The 21,677-nt window shown below is 46.4% G+C and overlaps 1 protein-coding gene across 2 annotated transcripts in view; it reads right to left on the bottom strand.

The window, feature by feature from the left end:
• IDNK (IDNK gluconokinase) overlaps positions 1-21,677 on the bottom strand; it is an 82,841-nt gene that overhangs the window by 40,948 nt on the left and 20,216 nt on the right. The window contains exon 3 of one of the 2 annotated variants that reach the window (XM_040417036.1): positions 18,760-18,842. In XM_040417036.1, coding sequence (XP_040272970.1) covers positions 18,760-18,842 — 83 coding nt within the window. Of the gene's footprint in view, positions 1-18,759; positions 18,847-21,677 lie in introns of both variants that reach the window. The other variant, XM_040417037.1, reaches the window with a different exon arrangement.

Below are 21,677 nucleotides of genomic sequence, written 5' to 3' on the forward strand. Positions count from 1 at the left end.
ATTCCAAAAGATATGTTTGGCGCAAAACACTGCACATCGCCAAAAGAACACCATACCCACAGTGAAGCATGGTGGTGGCAACATCATGCTTTGGGGCTGTTTTTCTTCAGCTGGAACTGGGGCCTTAGTTAAGCTAGAGGGACTTATGAACAGTTCCAAATATCAGTCAATATTGGCACCAAACCTTCAGGCTTCTGCTAGAAAGCTGAACATGAAGAGGAACTTCATCTTTCAGCATGACAACGACCCAAAGCATAAATCCAAATCAACAAAGAAATGGCTTCACCAGAAGAAGATTAAAGTTTTGGAATGGCCCAGCCAGAGCCCAGACCTAAATCCGGTTGAAATTCTGTGGGGTGATCTGAAGAGGGCTATGCACAGGAGATGCCCTCACAATCTGACAGATTTGGAGTGTTTTTGCAAAGAGTGGACAAATCTTGCCAAGTCAAAATGTGCCATACTGATAGACTCATACCCAAAAAGACTGAGTGCTGTAATAAAATCAAAAGGTGCTTCAACAAAGTATTAGTTTAAGGGTGTGCACACTTATGCAACCAAATTATTTTATTTCTATATTTTTTCTTCCCTCTACCTAAAAGATTTCAGTTTGTTTTTCAAATATATATATGGTAAAGGCAAAATGGGAGGCAGCACCGATGTAGGTATGAAGTAGCCAGGTGCCCGCTCTGGGGACTGAAGCTTACCCAAATATAATGTGCAAAAAAAGAGCAGCACTCCAATGCAGGATAAAATAAAATTCAAGAAAATGTATTCACCCATGGTGTAGCTACGTTTCGGCTCTACAATTAAGCCTTTTTCAAGCAATAAAAAGGGACTCAGTGAACAGAAAATATACACCCACATCATTAACAAAGTGTCACATGATCATTACAATACATAAAACTTTTAACCATCTGATGTATTATGATTACAGAAAAAGAAAATATCTACGTGTCATAAATCCATTATTATAACTTGTTCATAAATATACATATATGCACAATTCATCAAATACTGTGTGACAATACAATTATCATAAAAAGTACTTATGTGCATCGGTACATAATAGGTTAAAAACCCAAAAAAGTGCAAGGTGCTGTTAATTATTATTCGCTGGGGTTAAGTAACCAGCCAACTGTGTACAGACTCACTGACATGGTGGAAGCGCGATCCTGCCAGGCAGCAATGGCGTCCTTGGCGTGTTGGAATTCTTATTGCGCATGCTCCGGATTGCATACATGTCATCAACGTCATGATGACGATACTGAACTTCAGAGACTGCGCAGACTAGTTCTTGCATTCATCGGCCATTTTGATTGTGGTCCGTGCCCATACTTATTACACCCAAACCTTCGGGCAACAATGTATCACAGCAGAAACCCATAGGCAAATATCATTCAATTCGTGCACATCTGTCGACCGTTCTGTATGCGGATCACTGTCAAGTGCATCCTGTCACCAACATACGGAAGAAAAAAGTGGACCGACCTCGACAACTGAATGCCATATCCATCCACATTATCCTCCGGATCCAAAATTACAGTCGAGGAGGGATCTCCTCCATTACATACATACTACTCCACATCCTATAAACAGAACCATCTATGTCTCCGTATTGCAATCCAGATGCATACAATTATTTTTTGCAAAAACAATTATTAATGATAACCAGGTCCGCGCCAACACCAGGTGAGAATATACCAGATACGGCTTCATGTCACTAAATCCCAGCGAAGCTTGTGTATAGATATCTATGAAAAAAGAATACATATTTGAAAATAATGAAAAAAATAAAAATAGGATAAATAATTAATTTGTCCCACACAAACATTTACTACATAACACACATGGCCTCAGGATTCCTAAAAACAGGAAAATAAAGGGCAAGCCACCCACCCTAAATGTTCACAATCCTATAATCCATATTGAGTCCATTTGGTCTCAATGTGTTGAGTATGAAGATCCACTGTAATTCTTTCTTTTTAAGTATGTTTATTCTATTGCCCCCTCTCCTGGGCATAGGTACTTGATCTATGACCCAACATTTTAAGTCTCTTTCCTGGTGTTTCTGTTCAGAAAAATGTTTGGAGACTGGCAGGTCAAGACGTTTTTTCCTAATCGTGTTACGGTACGGCGATTATTCAATCTGGTTTTAAAGTCTGTGGAGGTTTCTCCAACATATAACATGTTGCATGGACATGATAGAACATATATTACTTGTGGTCAAGGCTCCGGGAGGAGCACTGGACGAAGGTGAGAGAACTGGATACGGTTGAACCTAACTTGGCTCGTGGTGTGCCTTTAGCCATGTACGCGGGTAAGCCAAGAAAAGGGGGCAAACCCTAAGAAGTCTGAGCTTGAAGTGAGACTGGAAATGAGGGAGGGTAGGGTGGGGCACCACGAGATGCCGACAGCCTGGAGAGGCCGTGCGGCAGGTAAATACCCTATGCCCCTCCCACAAATGCAGGCTGGAAATCCAGCCTGCTGTACTTGTAATCAAGGCTCCGGGAGGAGTACTGGACGAAGGTGAGAGAACTGGATACGGTTGAACCTAACTTGGCTAGTGGTGTGCCTTTAGCCATGTACGCGGGTAAGCCAAGAAAAGGGGGCAAAACATGAATTTAGGCAGTTTATTGATTGAGAAATTTACAGAACCAAATTAGAAAAAGCTTTGGCGATCTCGACCTGTGGATGTGGAATGTAACGGGAAAAACATGAAGATTGCCACCGTCCCATTTTGCGTATGATGTGAGCTGGGACGCCATGTTTGGATGCCGCGGACGCGGCCCCGATCCGGAAGGAGTGCCCGGATATGGAGGCAGCGTGAAACCCTAGACCTGAAGCTAGAGTGCGAATATGTTTGATAAACTGCGCAGAAGTCAGTGAGAGCACGGGAAATAGCAGTAAGGGACTGTCGGGATTTCTGTCACGGAGAGTGGAGAGCAGTTGGTTGAGCACTGCCACTGGGCACCAAGGATTGAAGGAATTGAAATACTCGATCTGAACCGGTGGACCGACTTGGGAGGTTTTAGAAGAAGGTAGGAGGAAAATGAAATGGTCGAGACTATGGTGGAGCTGACTAATTACTGGCCCTGAGTTTTGGGCTGAGGTGCAGCAGAACTCCCCTGGCCTGAGGAACCCATAGAAGCTGAGGTAGAGGGTAGCTTTGAGGATCAAACCTTTGAATGGCCCGAAAGGATTACCATCTAGGGTGGCAGAAAACTTTTGAAATAAATCCCCTGTGACTGGTTGTCTGGTGGGAGTGGACGGAGAGGAGAGCTTCTGGATGCCTCTCAAGACTGCCTTGACCGCCTGGGAAGAAAAGAAGGAGATATGACTGGGATGATTGATCATGTAGTGATGCTGGATGCCCGCTAGGTAGAGTCTGATGGTGTTGTGAGATAACCTGAGCTCCTTATGGCAGTACGCCAAGAAGGCCAGGACGAAGGAGACCTTGTCCCTGTCCCCCCTAGGATGAAGGCGTGAAAACCGTTTGAAGGTGTTCCACCCCGTTTGATAGTTCCGGGCTGAATTGGCCGAGAGTGACTTGCGGATGAGACCGTGGGCTGCTGAAATGTACTTATCTAATCCATGGCTTCGAACCCTGGAGGGGTGATTCCGATTCTCCGAGCTCCTGGCATGATCGGAAAGAATAAATTGAAGTTTAATCGGGAGAGGGCATCAGAAAGTGTTCTTTTTGCCCTCTATGTGCCTACAGATGACGTGGAAATTTTGTTGCAAAGACAGCCAGGTGAGTTTGCGAACTAGACGCATGACCTTGGGGGAGCTGGACCTACCCCTAGCGAGGATGTCGACAACCGCTTGATTATCCGTCATGAAGCATACTGGCCTATTTCTCCATGATTGCCCCCAGACAAGAGCTTCTGCTACGATGGGGTACATTTCGAGCAGGGGAGAGGATTTGGCGGCCTCTTGATCTGAAGAGACCTGCGCGGGCCAAGGACCCGCAAACCACTAGTCCCCGCAAATGGCTCCAAAACCGAGGGACGCGGCAGCATCGGAAAACACCAAGGGGGAGGCGTCGTTCCACCGGGGAACAAAGAGAGAGATGCCGTTCCAGCTGGACAAGAAAACTGACCACATGGCCAGATCAGCCAACGCATCGCGTTCGAGATGGATGAGGGCATGCTGATCTGAGGCCGTTGGAAGGAGTCTGAGTAGGCCGGAGGTGAATGATCTGCCCTGCGGCATGATCCTGGCGGCAAAGCTGAAAGACCCCAACAACGATTGGAGTTCCAGCCTTGACACCGTGCGGATACCCACGAGCCTGGCCACTGAGTCCTTTAGCCTAATTAACTTGTCCAGGGGGAGTCTGGCCTCCATTTTGATGGTGTCTAGGGTGATACCTAAAAAGGTGATTACCCTGGAAGGGCCCTCGACCTTTGAGGGGGCCACTGGGACGTTCAGGTTGCTGAACATGGTTAAGAAGGTTGTCCAACCTGTCCGGAACGTGTTCAGCCTGCTCAATGAGCAAGAAATCGTCCAAGTAATGGATCACCCTCGGACAATGGGCATGATTGACCAGGATCCAGTGAAGCGCTTGGGCGAATTGATCAAAAAGCCAGGGGCTGCTCTTTGACCCGAACGTCAAGCGGGTGGCAAAATAATACTTTGCTCTCCATTTAATGCCATAAAACTTCCACAGGTAAGGCAGGATTGGCAGCAGCTTAAAGGCATCTGAAATGTCTGCCTTTGACAACCAAGCTCCTGCTCTGACCTGTAGGATTAGTTGTATGGCTTCGTCCAGAGAAGAATACTGCATGGAGAACTCTTCCGACGGGACCAGAGAATTGAGGCTGGGGGTGCTGGATGCATGAGGAGCAGACAGATCGTAAATTAATCTTTTTTTATTTGACGATTCCTTTACAACTAAGCCTATGGGGCTGACCCGGTACACGAGGAAGGGGGATTCGGCAAATGGGCCAATCATGAAGCCTTTCAGCAATTCTGCCTCCAACAGTTCGTCCACCGCCATAGAGTCCGCCAAGGATGAAAGAAGGTTGGGGCATTCACAAGTGACCTGCGGAAGGATGATTAACCCTGTGTGAAAACCTTCGGAAAAACCTTTTTTGAGGAACAGGACGAAATTGGGGTCATGGTGATGTTGAAGGAGGGAGAGTAACAGGTCGATGTTGACGCCGCCTAGTCAGGAGCGTTAAGCCGTTTGCTGGGAACAGGAGGACTGAGGGTGGGCCCTGAAACAGATGGAGCAAATGTGTAGTGCTTTGCACTTGTCGTAACTGCAGAAGCCTATGTTGAAATTATTGCAGATTTGATTTTTCCCTAAGAAGGTGATGGGACGACCAAGTTTATCCGAAAAAGGGTTAGATTTAGGTGCTCCGGTGTTGATGATTGGCCTGGAAGGGGGGGGGGGGGTTGGAGACGTGGGGGCACCAATCGGAAGAATGAAGGACTGATTGGCAGTTGGAACAAGCTGGGGCTTTCTGGCCGGCAAAAGGCCTGCAAAAGAGTTCCATGTCAAGGACAGCCCAATTAGTGACATGCTGATATTGGAGGAACGCTGCTGCTGCCTTTGCAGAAAATGACCGGTGATATTCATAGAAAGCGGAGCCGCCGTATTTGTAACCTAACTCGGTGACTCTATACAGGTATGTATCTAGTTCTTCCCTGCGGTGGGGATGCATGGAGCACACGATATCTCGGTATAGGCTGAAGGTCAGCATGAATTCGGGGATGGTAAGTTTCCTATTGAGGCGGACATCTTTAGATCTGAGCACTACCGATACATCACCGCAGGCGATTGTTCGGTTTTCGACTGTGTCGTGGGTGGAGATCAGGATGGCGGCTAAATTAATGTCCTTTCCTGCCAGAATATCACGCCTGATATTTTCTGGCACGAAGAAGGCGGGGGCGATGTCGGGAGTGCCAAGACTTGTACCTGGGGTGTTGGACCGGGAAGTGGAAGGAACGGCTTTGGGTTCTGGGAGAGGAGGAGACGTGGAACCCTTATTCTCGATGGCCTGGAGCCTGGAATCAATGTCAGAAATTGATGATGCTAAATTGTTGATGGTCGCGTGGAGTTGGGTCAGGGATAATAGAATGGTAGACATGGACACCTGATCGTCGGAGGCCCTGGGTGGTTCAGGAGCCCTGGGTGATTCGGGAAAAAGCAAACGGTACAGCTCGGCCTTTCGCGCTGAAGCAGAGTGGCGGATTCCCTTTTTGAGTTCAGTGATCAACTTGGGGATGGTCCAATGTCTGTATGAAGCGCGGCTGGCTGTTTCGGAGATTGCTGATTCCGGGATAGACATCGAGTCTTCTATGTCGGACACGTGGGACATGATACCGCTGAGTATGGGCACACCGTTCGAGCCGGACCCTGTTGGGAGGACCTGAAATGAAATGACAAAACCCCATACAATAAAAAAAAATTTTGGAACTTACCTGGAGCCAAGGAAGGGTTAGGACGGAATTTTAATGAAACACTGACCGCAGTCGAAATGCCCGGGTATGGCCGCGAAGAGGGTGAAAACTTCACACCCCGCGAACCTGGGATCGGTAAGTGAGGAAGAAGCTTAACTTGTACCTGCGTGAAGAGGTACACCCATAACATTCTGATAAGGGAACTTACGTAAATGACGATCAGGAAAAGACGAAACCTGGATGAGGAGAAAAGAAATGACAACCTGAGCGTGTCAGGCAATTCACGAAAAATTTAGACGGTGCAGGATGACCGGGTTGGAGACCAAGGACGCACCAGGGGCCGGTGAACGAGACGACGTGACATGACGTGACAGGCAGTGGACCAACAAAACCAACCTGAACGTATCAGGTGGACCGAACACAAACGACCCGAATGTATCGGGCAGAAGAACGTGGTATAACCTGAAGGCTATCAGGCGACTGAAAGACAAGACCTGAAGGAATCAGGAGAAACAAACGTGTCCTGAGCGTATCAGGTAGGAAATAAACATAACCTGGCGTATCAGGTGATTTAGAAGCGTTAGGCCCTGTGACATGACCGTGGGCCGAGACGCATCTGGTGACGAAACCTCTACTGGATGCCAACGCGGGACTTACAAATGTGGCAGGCAGTGAGGCGACATGACCCGCGCGTGATGGCAACGGAGAGCAACAGGACCCGAGCGTAACAGGTAAAGAAAAGCATGAACTGATCCTGATAGGTACAAGACTGGGCGTGACTGAAAAATAGAAAAGACGTGACGCGGGTGCTGATGGGCAAGACATGGCTGGCGTGATAGGCAGTAAGAGTTGACATGAGCACAGTGGAAAATTGAAGGCGACGGGACAGTGGGAGGAGGCAAGACCTGGGTGACGTTAGTCGAGCACAAAACAGACAGTGGCGTGACTTAGTATGATGCATAGAGAGCAACGATATGACCTGAACGGATCAGGCAAAAGGACATGGAGAGGACTTGAACGTATCAGGCAACAAGACATGAAGTGTGACAGGACAGTAGGAGGGGGTTGACGTGTGCGACGTAAGTAGACAAAGGACAAGGACTTGGATTGATGAAACAAAACGAGCAGATCAGGCAACAGGACAAAAAAGAGGACCTGAATGTATCAGGACAAAGGACACGAAGAAGACCTGAACGTATCAGGACATGACGACAACCTGAACGTATCAGGCAAGAGGACATGACGAAAACCTGAACGTAACAGGCAAGAGGACATGACGACACCCTGAACGTATCAGGCAAGAGGACATGATGAAAATCTTGAACGTAACAGGCAAGAGGACACGGAGTAACCCTGGACGTAACAGGCAAGAGGACACAAAGAAAACCTGAACGTATCAGGCAGGAGGACACGAAGAAAAACCTGAACGAATCAGGCAAGAGGACACGAAGAAACCTGAACTTATCAGGCAACAGGACACGAAGAAAACCTGAACGTATCAGGCAGGAGGACAGGAGAAAACCTGAACGTATCAGGCAATAGGACCTGAACGTACGACAGAGCTAGACTGAAAAGGTGGAGAAAGTTTGATGGGGTTTTTTTTGGGGTTTTTTGACACCTGCGGCAGTGTAAGTGCTGCTTGATGAGACGCAGCATACGGATGACAGAGGAGGCCAGACCCGCTGATCCGTGGGACTTTGACCCGGTGGAGGTCCCTTGGCGTGGGAAGATGGAACCCAGGCCATTTGAGGATGCTGAGACTCATGAAACGGCGGAGTGTATCATGGAAATGGTGAACCTGGATAGCAAAACACAGGGGCAATTGAGAGAAACCTGGGAGCACTGCAAACAGGGGGGGGGGGGGGGGGGGTGCTGAGTGATGCTGCCAGCCGTGAGCTAGTGATGGACCCTGACCTGCTCCACTGACTGTTTGAGACAAGCTCTTCCCACCATTGCTCTGATACAGAGGGCTGATTAAGTAATGCCCAATTGCATGCTGATATGTTTCCACCAGGTACCCAACCTACATGGGCGGACTCTATATGCAGGGGATTAAAATTGCACCAAGAAACCTGGGGGAGTTGCGGTGATGCGATCGTGTTCCGGACCTGACAGAAAAGCAACAGGGAGCCGCTATACACGTGCCCCATATGTGACGTGCGGAGGGAGCGCAGCAAGCGAGGGTAAGGGCTGAGCGGACCGCGCGGCTGGCGGCGGCCGCCCTTGATATCAGACAGGTGGAGAAGCGAGTTGGACCGGGATTCGCTTACCGAGACCTCCGCGCAGGAGAGGAGTGCCGCCGCTGCCCGTAGACGCTGGGAAGGCCGGAACCGGAAGTCGCACGAGGATGACGTCACCGCACCACGAGATTCCGACAGCCTGGAGAGGCCGTGCGGCAGGTAAATACCCTATTCCCCTCCCACAAATGCAGGCTGGAAATCCAGCCTGCTGTACATATTCTGAACTACAAGTGAGATGGAAACGAATCGGATATATTTCCCCAGTGCCAGGATGCACAAAGGATCTACCCTTACACATATAGCGGCAATTGACGCAGTCTAGGCAGGGGAATATATAATGCAAGAAAAAGTATGTGAAACCTTTGGAATTATATGGATTTCTGCACAAATTGGTCATAAAATGTGATCTGATCTTCATTTAAGTCACAACAATAGACAATCACAGTCTGCTTAAACTAATAACACACAAAGAATTAAATGTTACCATGTTTTTATTGAACACACCATGTAAACATTCACAGTGCAGGTGGAAAAAGTATGTGAACCCCTAGACATCTCCAAGAGCTAATTGGAGTGAGGCGTCAGCCAACTGGAATCCAATCAATAAGATGAGATTGGAGGTGTTGGTTACAGCTGCCCTGCCCTATAAAAAACACACTCCAGTTCTGGGTTTGCTTTTCACAAGAAGCATTGCCTGATGTGAATGATGCCTTGCACAAAAGAGCTCTCAGAAGACCTACGATTAAGAATTGTTGACTTGCATAAAGCTGGAAGGGGTTATAAAAGTATCTACAAAAGCCTTGCTGTTCATCAGTCCACGGTAAGACAAATTGTCTATAAATGGAGAAAGTTCAGCACTGCTGCTACTCTCCCTAGGAGTGGCCGTCCTGTAAAGATGACTGCAAGAGCACAGCGCAGACTGCTCAATGAGGTAAAGAAGAATCCTAGAGTGTCAGCTAAAGACTTACAAAAGTCTCTGGCATATGTTAACATCCCTGTTAGCGAATCTACGATACGTAAAACACTAAACAAGAATGGATTTCATGGGAGGATACCACAGAGGAAGCCACTGCTGTCCAAAAAAAACATTGCTGCACGTCTACAGTTTGCACAAGAGCACCTGGATGTTCCACAGCTGTACAAGCAAAATATTCTGTGGACAGATGAAACCAAAGTTAAGTTGTTTGGAAAGAAACACACAACACTATGTGTGGAGAAAAAGAGGCACAGCACACCAACATCAAAACCTCATCCCAACTGTGAAGTATGGTGGTGGGGGCATCATGGTTTAGGGCTGCTTTGCTGCGTCAGGGCCTGGACGGATTGCTGTCATCGAAGGAAAAATGAATTCAAGTTTATCAAGACATTTTGCAGGATAACTTAAGGCCATCTGTCCACCAGCTGAAGCTCAACAGAAGATGGCTGTTGCAACAGGACAACAACCCAAAGCATAGAAGTAAATCAACAACAGAATGGCTTAAACAGAAGAAAATACGCCTTCTGGAGTGGCCCAGTCAGAGTCCTGACCTCAACCCGATTGAGATGCTGTGGCATGACCTCAAGAAAGCGATTCACACCAGACATCCCAAGAATATTGCTGAACTGAAACAGTTCTGTAAAGAGGAATGGTCAAGAATTACTCCTGACCGTTGTGCACGTCTGATCTGCAACTACAGGAAACGTTTGGTTGAAGTTATTGCTGCCAAAGGAGGTTCAAGCAGTTATTAAATCCAAGGGTTCACAAACCTTTTCCAGCTGCACTGTGAATGTTTACATGGTGTGTTCAATAAAAACATGGTAACATTTAATTCTTTGTGTGTTATTAGTTTAAGGCCTCTTTCACACTTGCGTTGTCCGGATCCGGCGTGTACTCCACTTGCCGGAATTACACTCCGGATCCGGAAAAACGCAAGTGTACTGAAAGCATTTGAAGACGGAACCGTCTTCCAAATGCTTTCAGTGTTACTATGGCACCCAGGACGCTATTAAAGTCCTGGTTGCCATAGTAGGAGCGGGGAGCGGGGGAGCGGTATACTTACAGTCCGTGCGGCTCCCGGGGCGCTCCAGAATGACGTCAGAGCGCCCCATGCGCATGGATGACGTGATCCATGCGATCACGTGATCCATGCGCTTGGGGCGCCCTGACGTCACTCTGGAGCGCCCGGGGAGCCGCACGGACGGTAAGTACACTGCTCCCCCGCTCCCCGCTACACTTACCATGGCTGTCAGGACTTTAGCGTCCCGGCAGCCATGGTAACCACTCTGAAAAAGCTAAATGTCGGCTCCGGGAATGCGCCGAAACGACGTTTAGCTTAAGGCCGGATCCGGATCAATGCCTTCCAATGGGCATTAATTCCGGATCCGGCCTTGCGGCAAGTGTTCCGGATTTTTGGCCGGAGCAAAAAGCGCAGCATGCTGCGGTATTTTCTCCGGCCAACAAACGTTCCGTACCGGAACTGAAGACATCCTGATGCATCCTGAACGGATTACTCTCCATTCAGAATGCATTAGGATAATCCTGATCAGGATTCTTCCGGCATAGAGCCCCGACGACGGAACTCTATGCCGGAAGACAATAACGCAGGTGTGAAAGAGCCCTAAGCAGACTGTGATTGTCTATTGTTGTGACTTAGATGAAGATCACAATATAACAAAATAATAGCAAAGACAGGTGCACTCTGCAGTCTTACTAAACCCTCAAACTGATTTTAAAATTGAGAGATTAGTCAACATGTCCTATGGTGTAGAACATGTCTAAGCCCGGGCACCACGCCAAGGTTTCTCAAGTAGCCCGGGACCTAACACTCTCCTAACTGAGCCGTATGGGCAATACCAGGAGCCAGTGGGCAAATTACAGGAGCATGAGGCCGACTCACAAACAACTCACCAGTTACCTCCAGCATGTGGCCATGCTTGCAATGGGAGGAGGGAGGAGTCTGCGAGTCCCACTCAAGACTGGCTGATATAGCCCAGGCCTCACAGGTGCACCTAGATGTGACCTGTAGATGGAAAACAGGCACATTTAAATTGGAGTTTATACACCTCCAGGAATCTTGATATATGTACTTGTGGTTCGCTGCAGGCATCCTCCACCGTATGCATTTTTGCTGGGGATCGCCATTAGCCACGGGCCACAAGTGCAGGATCTGCTCCCCTATATATATGCACAACTGCATGTGGGTTTGAGCAAGTCCTGCTTGGTTAATACCACGCTAGTCTTTTCAGTTTGTATATTTAGATGAAGATCAGATCACATTTTATGACCAATTTGTCCAGAAATCCATATCATTCCAAAGTGTTCACATACTTTTTCTTGCAGCTGTGTATATATATACACACACACACACATACACAGTACAGACCAAAAGTTTGGACACACCTTCTCATTCAAAGAGTTTTCTTTATTTTCATGGCTATGAAGGCATCAAAACTATGAATTAACACATGTGGAATTATATACATAACAAACAAGTGTGAAACAACAAAAAATATGTAATATTCTAGGTTCTTCAAAGTAGCCACCTTTTGCTTTGATTACTGCTTTGCACACTCTTGGCATTCTCTTGATGAGCTTCAAGAGGTAGTCCCCTGAAATGGTCTTCCAACAGTCTTGAAGGAGTTTTCAGAGATGCTTAGCACTTGTTGGCCCTTTTGCCTTCACTCTGCGGTCCAGCTCACCCCAAACCATCTCGATTGGGTTAAGGTCCGGTGACTGTGGAGGCCAGGTCATCTGGCGCAGCACCCATCACTCTCCTTCATGGTCAAATAGCCCTTACTTTCAAAGTTTTCCCAATTTTTCGGCTGACTGACTGACCTTCATTTCTTAAAGTAATGATGGCCACTAGTTTTTCTTTACTTAGCTGCTTTTTTCTTGCCATAATACAAATTCTAACAGTCTATTCAGTAGGACTATCAGCTGTGTATCCACATGACTTCTCCTCAACGAAACTGATGGTCCCAACCCCATTTATAAGGCAAGAAATCCCACTTATTAAACCTGACAGGGCACACCTGTGAAGTGAAAACCATTTCAGGGGACTACCTCTTGAAGCTCATCAAGAGAATGCCAAGAGTGTGCAAAGCAGTAATCAAAGCAAAAGGTGGCTACTTTGAAGAACCTAGAATATGACATATTTTCAGTTGTTTCACACTTGTTTGTTATGTATATAATTCCACATGTGTTAATTCATAGTTTTTATGCCTTCAGTGTGAATCTACAATTTTCATAGTCATGAAAATAAAAACTCTTTGAATGAGGTGGTGTCCAAACTTTTGGTCTGTACTATATATATATATATATATATATATATATATTTAATGCTATATATCGCGGGTGCCCCCCCAGCTACTGAATCCTCCTGCAGGTGCCAGTGGGGAGATGCCGCCCGGATAACTGGACATTTGTCCAGTTGCGGGCATATAAAAAGACATAGGATCAAAGAGATCCTCTGCCTTTTGCTAAACACCTCCGTCAGGGCCGGAGATGTTTTGCATAACAAGGACAAGGGAACAAAGGGCTCCCCTGCCCTTGTATGCCACATACTTCCGGCATTGTAATTACAACGCCAGAGGTACGTGGTCACTTCAAAGGCAGGTGGATCAAAGTGATCCTCCGCCTTGGTATGCGCGGGCTGGTGGTGTGAAGTCATATCACCGCGCCAGCCCATGTCAGTTAAGCCATGCAGCCCAAGCAAGAATCATCCCCTGGAAAACGAGCATCCACAAGGGAGAATTAACCCCTGGAAAACGAGCCTAAGTGAGGATCATCCCCTAGGAACAAGCATTAACCCCTTAAAGGCTCGCTGGGTATCATTAACCCCTGTACCCCTATATATGAACTCTTTCCCACTGCCACCAATATATCCATACGCCCAGCAATATTAACCCCTACATTATTAACCCTTTCCCACTACCACATATATATATATATATATATATATACACACACACACTACTCAAAAAAATAAAGGGAACACAAAAATAACACATCCTAGATCTGAATGAATTAAATATTCTTCTGAAATACTTTGTTCTTTACATAGTTGAATGTGCTGACAACAAAAAAAAAAAAAAAGGAAATCAAATTTTTCAACCCATGGAGGTCTGGATTTGGAGTCACACTCAAAATTAAAGTGGAAAAACACACTACAGGCTGATCCAACTTTGATGTAATGTCCTTAAAACAAGTCAAAATGAGGCTCAGTAGTGTGTGTGGCCTCCACGTGCCTGTATGACCTCCCTACAACGCCTGTGCATGCTCCTGATGAGGTGGCGGACGGTCTCCTGAGGGATCTCCTCCCAGACCTGGACTAAAGCATCTGCCAACCCCATGGACAGTCTGTGGTGCAACGTGACGTTGGTGGATAGAGCGAGACAAGATGTCCCAGATGTGCTCAATTGGATTCAGGTCTGGGGAACGGGCGGGCCAGTCCATAGCATCAATGCCTTCGGAACTGCTGACACACTCCAGCCACATGAGGTCTAGCATTGTCTTGCATTAGGAGGAAACCAGGGCCAACCGCACCAGCATATGGTCTCACAAGGGGTCTGAGGATCTCATCTCGGTACCTAATGGCAGTCAGGCTACCTCTGGCGAGCACATGGAGGGCTGTGCGGCCCTCCAAAGAAATGCCACCCCACACCATCACTGACCCAATGCCAAACCGGTCATGCTGGAGGATGTTGCAGGCAGCAGAACGTTCTCCACGGTGTCTCAAGACTCGTCACATGTGCTCAGTGTGAACCTGCTTTCATCTGTGAAGAGCACAGGGCGCCAGTGGCGAATTTGCCAATCTTAGTGTTCTCTGGCAAATGCCAAACGTCCTGCACGGTGTTGGGCTGTAAGCACAACCCCCACCTGTGGACGTCGGGCCCTCATATCACCCTCATGGAGTCTGTTCCTGACCGTTTGAGCAGACACATGCACATTTGTGGCCTGCTGGAGGTCATTTTGCAGGGCTCTGGCAGTGCTCCTCCTGTTCCTCCTTGCACAAAGGCGGAGGTAGCGGTCCTGCTGCTGGGTTGCTGCCCTCCTACGGCCTCCTCCACGTCTCCTGATGTACTGGCCTGTCTCCTGGTAGCGCCTCCATGCTCTGGACACTACGCTGACAGACACAGCAAACCTTCTTGCCACAGCTCGCATTGATGTGCCATCCTGGATAAGCTGCACTACCTGAGCCACTTGTGTGGGTTGTAGACTCAGTCTCATGCTACCACTAGAGTGAAAGCACCGCCAGCATTCAAAAGTGACCAAAACATCAGCCAGGAAGCATAGGAACTGAGAAGTGTCTGTGGTCACCACCTGCAGAACCACTCCTTTATTGGGGGTTTCTTGCTAATTGCCTATAATTTCCACCTGTTGTCTATCCCATTTGCACAACAGCATGTGAAATTGATTGTCACTCAGTGTTGCTTCCTAAGTGGACAGTTTGATTTCATAGAAGCGTGATTGACTTGGAGTTACATTGTGTTGTTTAAGTGTTTTCTTTATTTTTTTGAGCAGTGTATATAGATATATATATATATATTAACCCCTGCATCACCCTGCCTTGTACCCCTACAATATATATCCCTTCTCCCTGCAATATTACTCCTGCATTAACCCCTACAATATATATCCCTACTCCCTGCAATTTTACCCCTGCATTATCATTTCCCCCCAACCTGCCATATTCCACCAACGCCCATTAACCCCCTTTCAATACCCGTTCCCTGCATTTACCCCTGCAGTGCCATTATCACTGCATTACACGGTGCCTGCATTTACCCCTGCAGTGCCATTATCACTGCATTGGACCCTGTAACTGTCACGGCCACGGTTTGGCCGTGACTCCTTGGGAGCCGCATACAGTTGCCCGCGGTTTGGGTTGTTGTTTCAACCACAGCTTGAGGCTTGATGTTGTTTGCCTCAAGTGCGGTTGCCGCGGACAACAGGTATGTGTGCGGTCCCTTTGGAGTTTGCGTGTATGTATGCACTGTCTTTGTCTGTGTGCACTCTGTGTAGTGTGTGGTGTGCACGGACACCTTTCCTGCACTGTGGTTGCCCGTGGCAACGTTTGTCGTTGTGTACATGTGGTGGCAGTGTCCCGGCCTTGGGGCTGACTCCCAGGACACGGTTGCCACCCATGTCGTTGCCTGCGGCAACAACCACAGTGTGTTTGTTGTGTTGGACACTGTTCCTTTAGGTTGGTGTTTTCCCTTTCCTGTGGTGCTGGAAGGGTTAACTCCCTTCCCAGTGTGTGTGATGTCACTGGGTGTGTCTGACCGTTGGGTGTGGCCTCTTAGGGCTATATAGCCTCTCACTTTGGCATGGCTCAGTAGGTTGCTTCAGTCATGCTTTGCTGTAGCAGCCTCCTGTGATTTCCATCTTCTTGTAAGGGCCACCCTTCCGGTCATAAGTTCTAATACCGTGATGTGTTGTTTATGTCTTGTGTCTTTGGTTTTTGTGCAGCTATGGATGTCCTGGTCCCTGTGTGTCTTCATGTGTGTGCTGTTTACCTTTGTCTGTGTGGACAGCCTTTTCTTAGCACGGGTTCCAGTCAGCAAGGCTGAGACAGGTTTGTGTGGAACTGTTTGGTTCACCTGTCTTATCCATAGTCCTGTTTATGTACCCCCTTCTTCATGCTGCTTGGCCAGTGAGACTCCTGCTCCTCCGTGCCTAGGAGGAGTGGGTTGTCTTACCCTGCTCCTTAGCCCAGGGACCGGTCGGAGGGTAAGTCAGGGATCCGAGGTTCCTGCGCATGGGTCCTCCTACCATCAAGGTCGGCCCATGCAGGTAGGAGACAGGGTCAGCGTTAGGGACACAAAAGGAGGTGACCTGCTCCCTAATTCTGTGTTCCTGGCGAGTAGCGACTGGACATCTTCAGTCACCGCACGGCTGAGGATTTCCCCCATCCTCAGCCGTGACAGTAACCCTTGTATTGTGTAACCCCTTGTAGGGACAGTCTAGCGTCAGTTGGGAGGGTGCTGCTGTGGTTACGTGTATGTGTGAGTGTATGTCTAGCTAGATTTTGGGGTGGAATTATAGTTGGGATTGTATAGTGTTAGTGTAATTAGGATTATTATTGTGCTGTTAGTGTATTACCGTGTGCGTCTATATGTATATATATTTATATAACCATTGATATAAATACATATAGATATAGCAGAAATAATCACTGTAGACTTGTAATTGTTTAATAAATACTTTATTATTCAAATATAGCATATCGTCTTTTGTAGCCGCCGTAATTCAGCGCAACCAGTTCAGGAAACAGTTAGAGCAACAGGTAGAAAAATAAATAGGCGGATTCAGCAAAAGCTGTATCCGACTATTTATTAATATTAATTATTAATCCAAAATATTAATAATTCATATTTCCTTTTACAGTAATCTAGGGCAGTGGTCCCCAACCTTCCATGCCCAGAGAGCCACATTAAGACCTGAGAGATGGCTGTGAGCCACATTCAAGGTGACCATTGCACACATGTCCTGTTGTGGTTAATAGAATGATACTTTTCGGGCTTTGAACAATTACTTCAAGTGTCCCACCCACATGCGGTAAAGTCGCTTTGCTTCCAATTTCAGACTATTTAGAAAAGAAAGGAGCTAAAGCCCTATTAAAGCGGCATTTTTTCACTGTGATGTGAGGAACCATTCTTCTACTTGTTCTCATAAGGGGTTGGCTGATTTACAGAAGATCTTGTCAAATGTGTTAGAAACCCGAATATAGTCAACTTGCTAATAGATCTTTATCATAGGTTCTACGCCGGAATCCTCTGCCGCAAGTGTGAAAGTACCCTATATTACATCAATATGCAGACCTCTGCAGAGCAGAGACAGAGAGGACTATGTGGTTGTGATCTCACAGCTTCACAGTTCTCTCTACTCTATAGTCGTGAACAGTGACTACTGTAGACTTTTGGTTGACATAAGAGAATATTTCTCCACTCTTAGGCCTCTTTGAGTTGAACGCATTGCACCCGCACTGCATACCGACCCATTCATTTCTATGGGGCTGTGCACATGAGCGGTGATTTTCTCGCATCACTTGTGCATTGCGTGAAAATCGCAGCAAGCTCTACTTTGTGCGTTTTTCACGCAACGCAGGCCCCATAGAAGTGAATGGGGCTGCTTGAAAATCGCAAGCATCCGCAAGCAAGTGCGGATGCAGTGCGATTTTCACGCACGGTTGCTAGGAGACAATCGGGATGGGGACCCGATCATCATTATTATTTTCCCTTATAACATGGTTATAAAGTAAAATAATAGCATTCTTAATACAGAATGCTTAGTAAAATAGTGCTGGAGGGGTTAATAAAAATAAAATAAAAATTTACTCACCTTAATCCACTTGTTCGCGCAGCCCGGCTTCTCTTCTGTCTTCATCTTTGCTGTGCAGTAGGAAAAGGACCTGTGGTGACGTCACTGCGATCATCACATGGTCCGTCACACACGATCCATCACCATGGTGATGGATCATGTGATGGACCATGTGATGAGCGCAGTGATGTCATTAAAGGTCCTTTACCCAGGTCCTGAAGAAAGAAGAGAAGCCGGGCTGCGCGAACAAGTGGATTAAGGGGAGTTAAATTATTTTATTTTTTTAACCCCTCCAGCCCTATTTTACTAAGCATTCTGTATTAAGAATGCTATTATTTTCCCTAAATAATACAATCTACACAACACCTAACCCAAACCCGAACTTCTGTGAAGAAGTTCTGGTTTGGGTACCAAACATGCCGATTTTTCTCACGCACATGCAAAACGCATTAAAATGTTTTGCACTCGCACGGAAAAATTGCGCATTTTCCCGCGACGCACCCGCATCTTATCCGGCCCCAAACCATGACTCCCGTGTGAAAGAGGCCTTAGATTGTTCTAAGTGTCCACTTCAAAGGGGTCACATAGGACAAGGAGCAACCCTGGGCAACTGCCCACTTTGCTGCCTCCTAGTAGAGAAGTATGTAAACAAACACTGACTACCTTACAGGTAATGTCCTCAACATCACGTACTTGGGATCGAGAGATGTGAAAGGGAAGGCAAGAACTCACACTCCACAGTACAAACCTGTTTTGCCATGCAGTCTTGCTAAATTTGCATAAGACAAATATAATGTTAGTTTATTGCAATACCTGGTCATTTAGTGGTATCCCTTGAGACATCTTCTTTTTATTTTCCATGGGATGATAATCATCTGCATCATAGAATTTACATCCTAACTGCAATAAAACAAGAGAAACGGGTGAAGAGAATCCAAAGTGATCCCTGTAGATACAGATATACTATTAACCATATGACCAGACGTGATGTATTTGCTGCAGGTTTGCGATGCACATTCTGCAACTTACAGTACGGTTCTCCAAACCGCATCCGCACATAGTGAAAAAAATCTGCACGAAAAGCAGAGCATGCTGCATATATTCAAATCTATATCATGCTCATCTTGTGTGAAAAACCTGCAGATTTTCATCATGGATTTCACCCTTGCAATGCTTTGCAAAATCTGCTTGGATATTATCGTGGATTTGCTGCAGTATTGTGGCGAAATCTGCAGTGGATTTCTAATGCTATCTCTAGACCAGCCCTAAATAATCTATCAGATTTCAGGTTAATTCTTTACACTTTTTCCCTCACTTGTCTGACCGCTTTTCTGCTGGAGCTCTAGGCTAAATGCACACGATCAAGATTGCGTGCGGAAGATCCGCACCGTAGGTCATGTATGCTGTAATCTGTGAGAACTTGAAATTCTCATGTACAGGATGCTGATTTTTTTCCATGCGGATTTTGACCTGCGGTGCGGATTTAAAAATCTCCAGCATGTCAATTTATTTTATTTTTCCTGACCGGATTTTCTCTATTCACTTAAATTCTGCATGTGGAAAATCCTCACCAAATCCGCACCAATTCATGTGGATTGTCCGCACGGATTTCCCTGCGAACACCTGAGGATTTCAGTGTGGATTCTCAACACATAAATTCTGAAATCCCCTAGACATATCCTAGTCTCATCCTGGTAGTTCTATAGTGTACGAGTACACTTGTACTGAAACAGAGATGTGTATTTGTCAGTCTGCCAAGCAGATTGTTTTATGATAGCGTGTATTGTGATATTTAATGTCAGATTATGCCAGTGAACTATAGCATATAATTACATATGAAACCTGTCTAATTTCCTATGTGTATTTTACTTCTAAGCCTATAGTACTGCTATTACCTAAGGTAAAAACAAATTTCACAAGTCTGCTTCATCAACCGAATACATGCACCTTTGAGGTGAGCAAATCGATGCAAAAACAAATTGAATTCAACTCACATTTTCAAAATTTTTTAGTAAGATTTGAATTCAAATTGTTGACAATTCGATTTGGGTGATTTTCATCAAAATGGCATCAGACAGGAAAGATGAAGAAGGAAGATCACATGACCCCAGGCAGTGTGTGTGTATGTATGCATAACGACAAGCATTTGCCACCAAAAGCTAAACATTTTGTAAAAAAAATCCTACAGTGCAGTTTTTTGCTTGATACTAGAGATGAGCGAATTTTTCACAATTTTTGGGGAAAAATTCAGTTCTATCCAAATTTATTTGCGGCAAATTACGTAAAAAAATGGCTATTTCCTGGCTGCAGAGGGCCTTTATAGTGGTGTAGGCGTCACTCTTAGAATCACTGCACACTTCACTTGTTTGGGCAGTCACGGTGCCAAAACTGACTAAATAACTCAAGTATGAACTTAGCCTTACAGGTCGATGTTAGCGCCAAGAAGAAACGCACTCCTTTTACACCATCGTCAGCTGATTCCACATACACTCACCTAAAGAATTATTAGGAACACCTGTTCTATTTCTCATTAATGCAATTATCTAGTCAACCAATCACATGGCAGTTGCTTCAATGCATTTAGGGGGGTGGTCCTGGTCAAGACAATCTCCTGAACGCCAAACTGAATGTCAGAATGGGAAAGAAAGGTGATTTAAGCAATTTTAAGCGTGGCATGGTTGTTGGTGCCAGACGGGCCGATCTGAGTATTTCACAATCTGCTCAGTTACTGGGATTTTCACGCACAACCATTTCTAGGGTTTACAAAGAATGGTGTGAAAAGGGAAAAACATCCAGTATACGGCAGTCCCGTGGGCGAGAATGCCTTGTGGATGCTAGAGGTCACAGGAGAATGGGCCGACTGATTCAAGCTGATAGAAGAGCAACGTTGACTGAAATAACCACTCGTTACAACCGAGGTATGCAGCAAAGCATTTGTGAAGCCACAACACGCACAACCTTGAGGCGGATGGGCTACAACAGCAGAAGACCCCACCGGGTACCACTCATCTCCACTACAAATAGGAAAAAGAGGCTACAACAGCAGAAGACCCCACCGGGTAGGAAAAAGAGGCTACAATTTGCACGAGCTCACCAAAATTGGACTGTTGAAGACTGGAAAAATGTTGCCTGGTCTGATGAGTCTCGATTTCTGTTGAGACATTCAAATGGTAGAGTCCAAATTTGGCGTAAACAGAATGAGAACATGTATCCATCATGCCTTGTTACCACTGTGCAGGCTGGTGGTGGTGGTGTAATGGTGTGGGGGATGTTTTCTAGGCACACTTTAGGCCCCTTAGTGCCAATTGGGCATCGTTTAAATGCCACGGGCTACCTGAGCATTGTTTCTGACCATGTCCATCCCTTCATGACCACCATGTGCCCATCCTCTGATGGCTACTTCCAGCAGGATAATGCACCATGTCACAAATCATTTCAAATTGGTTTCTTGAACATGACAATGAGTTCACTGTACTAAAATGGCCCCCACAGTCACCAGATCTCAACCCAATAGAGCATCTTTGGGATGTGGTGGAAAGGGAGCTTCGTGCCCTGGATGTGCATCGCTCAAATCTCCATCAACTGCAAGATGCTATCCTATCAATATGGGCCAACATTTCTAAAGAATGCTATCAGCACCTTGTGGAATCAATGCCACGTAGAATTAAGGCAGTTCTGAAGGCAAAAGGGGGTCCAACACCGTATTAGTATGGTGTTCCTAATAATTCTTT

This window comes from Bufo bufo, chromosome 2 (assembly GCF_905171765.1).
Source record: "Bufo bufo chromosome 2, aBufBuf1.1, whole genome shotgun sequence".
In the NCBI taxonomy this organism is placed as follows: Eukaryota; Metazoa; Chordata; class Amphibia; order Anura; family Bufonidae; genus Bufo; species Bufo bufo.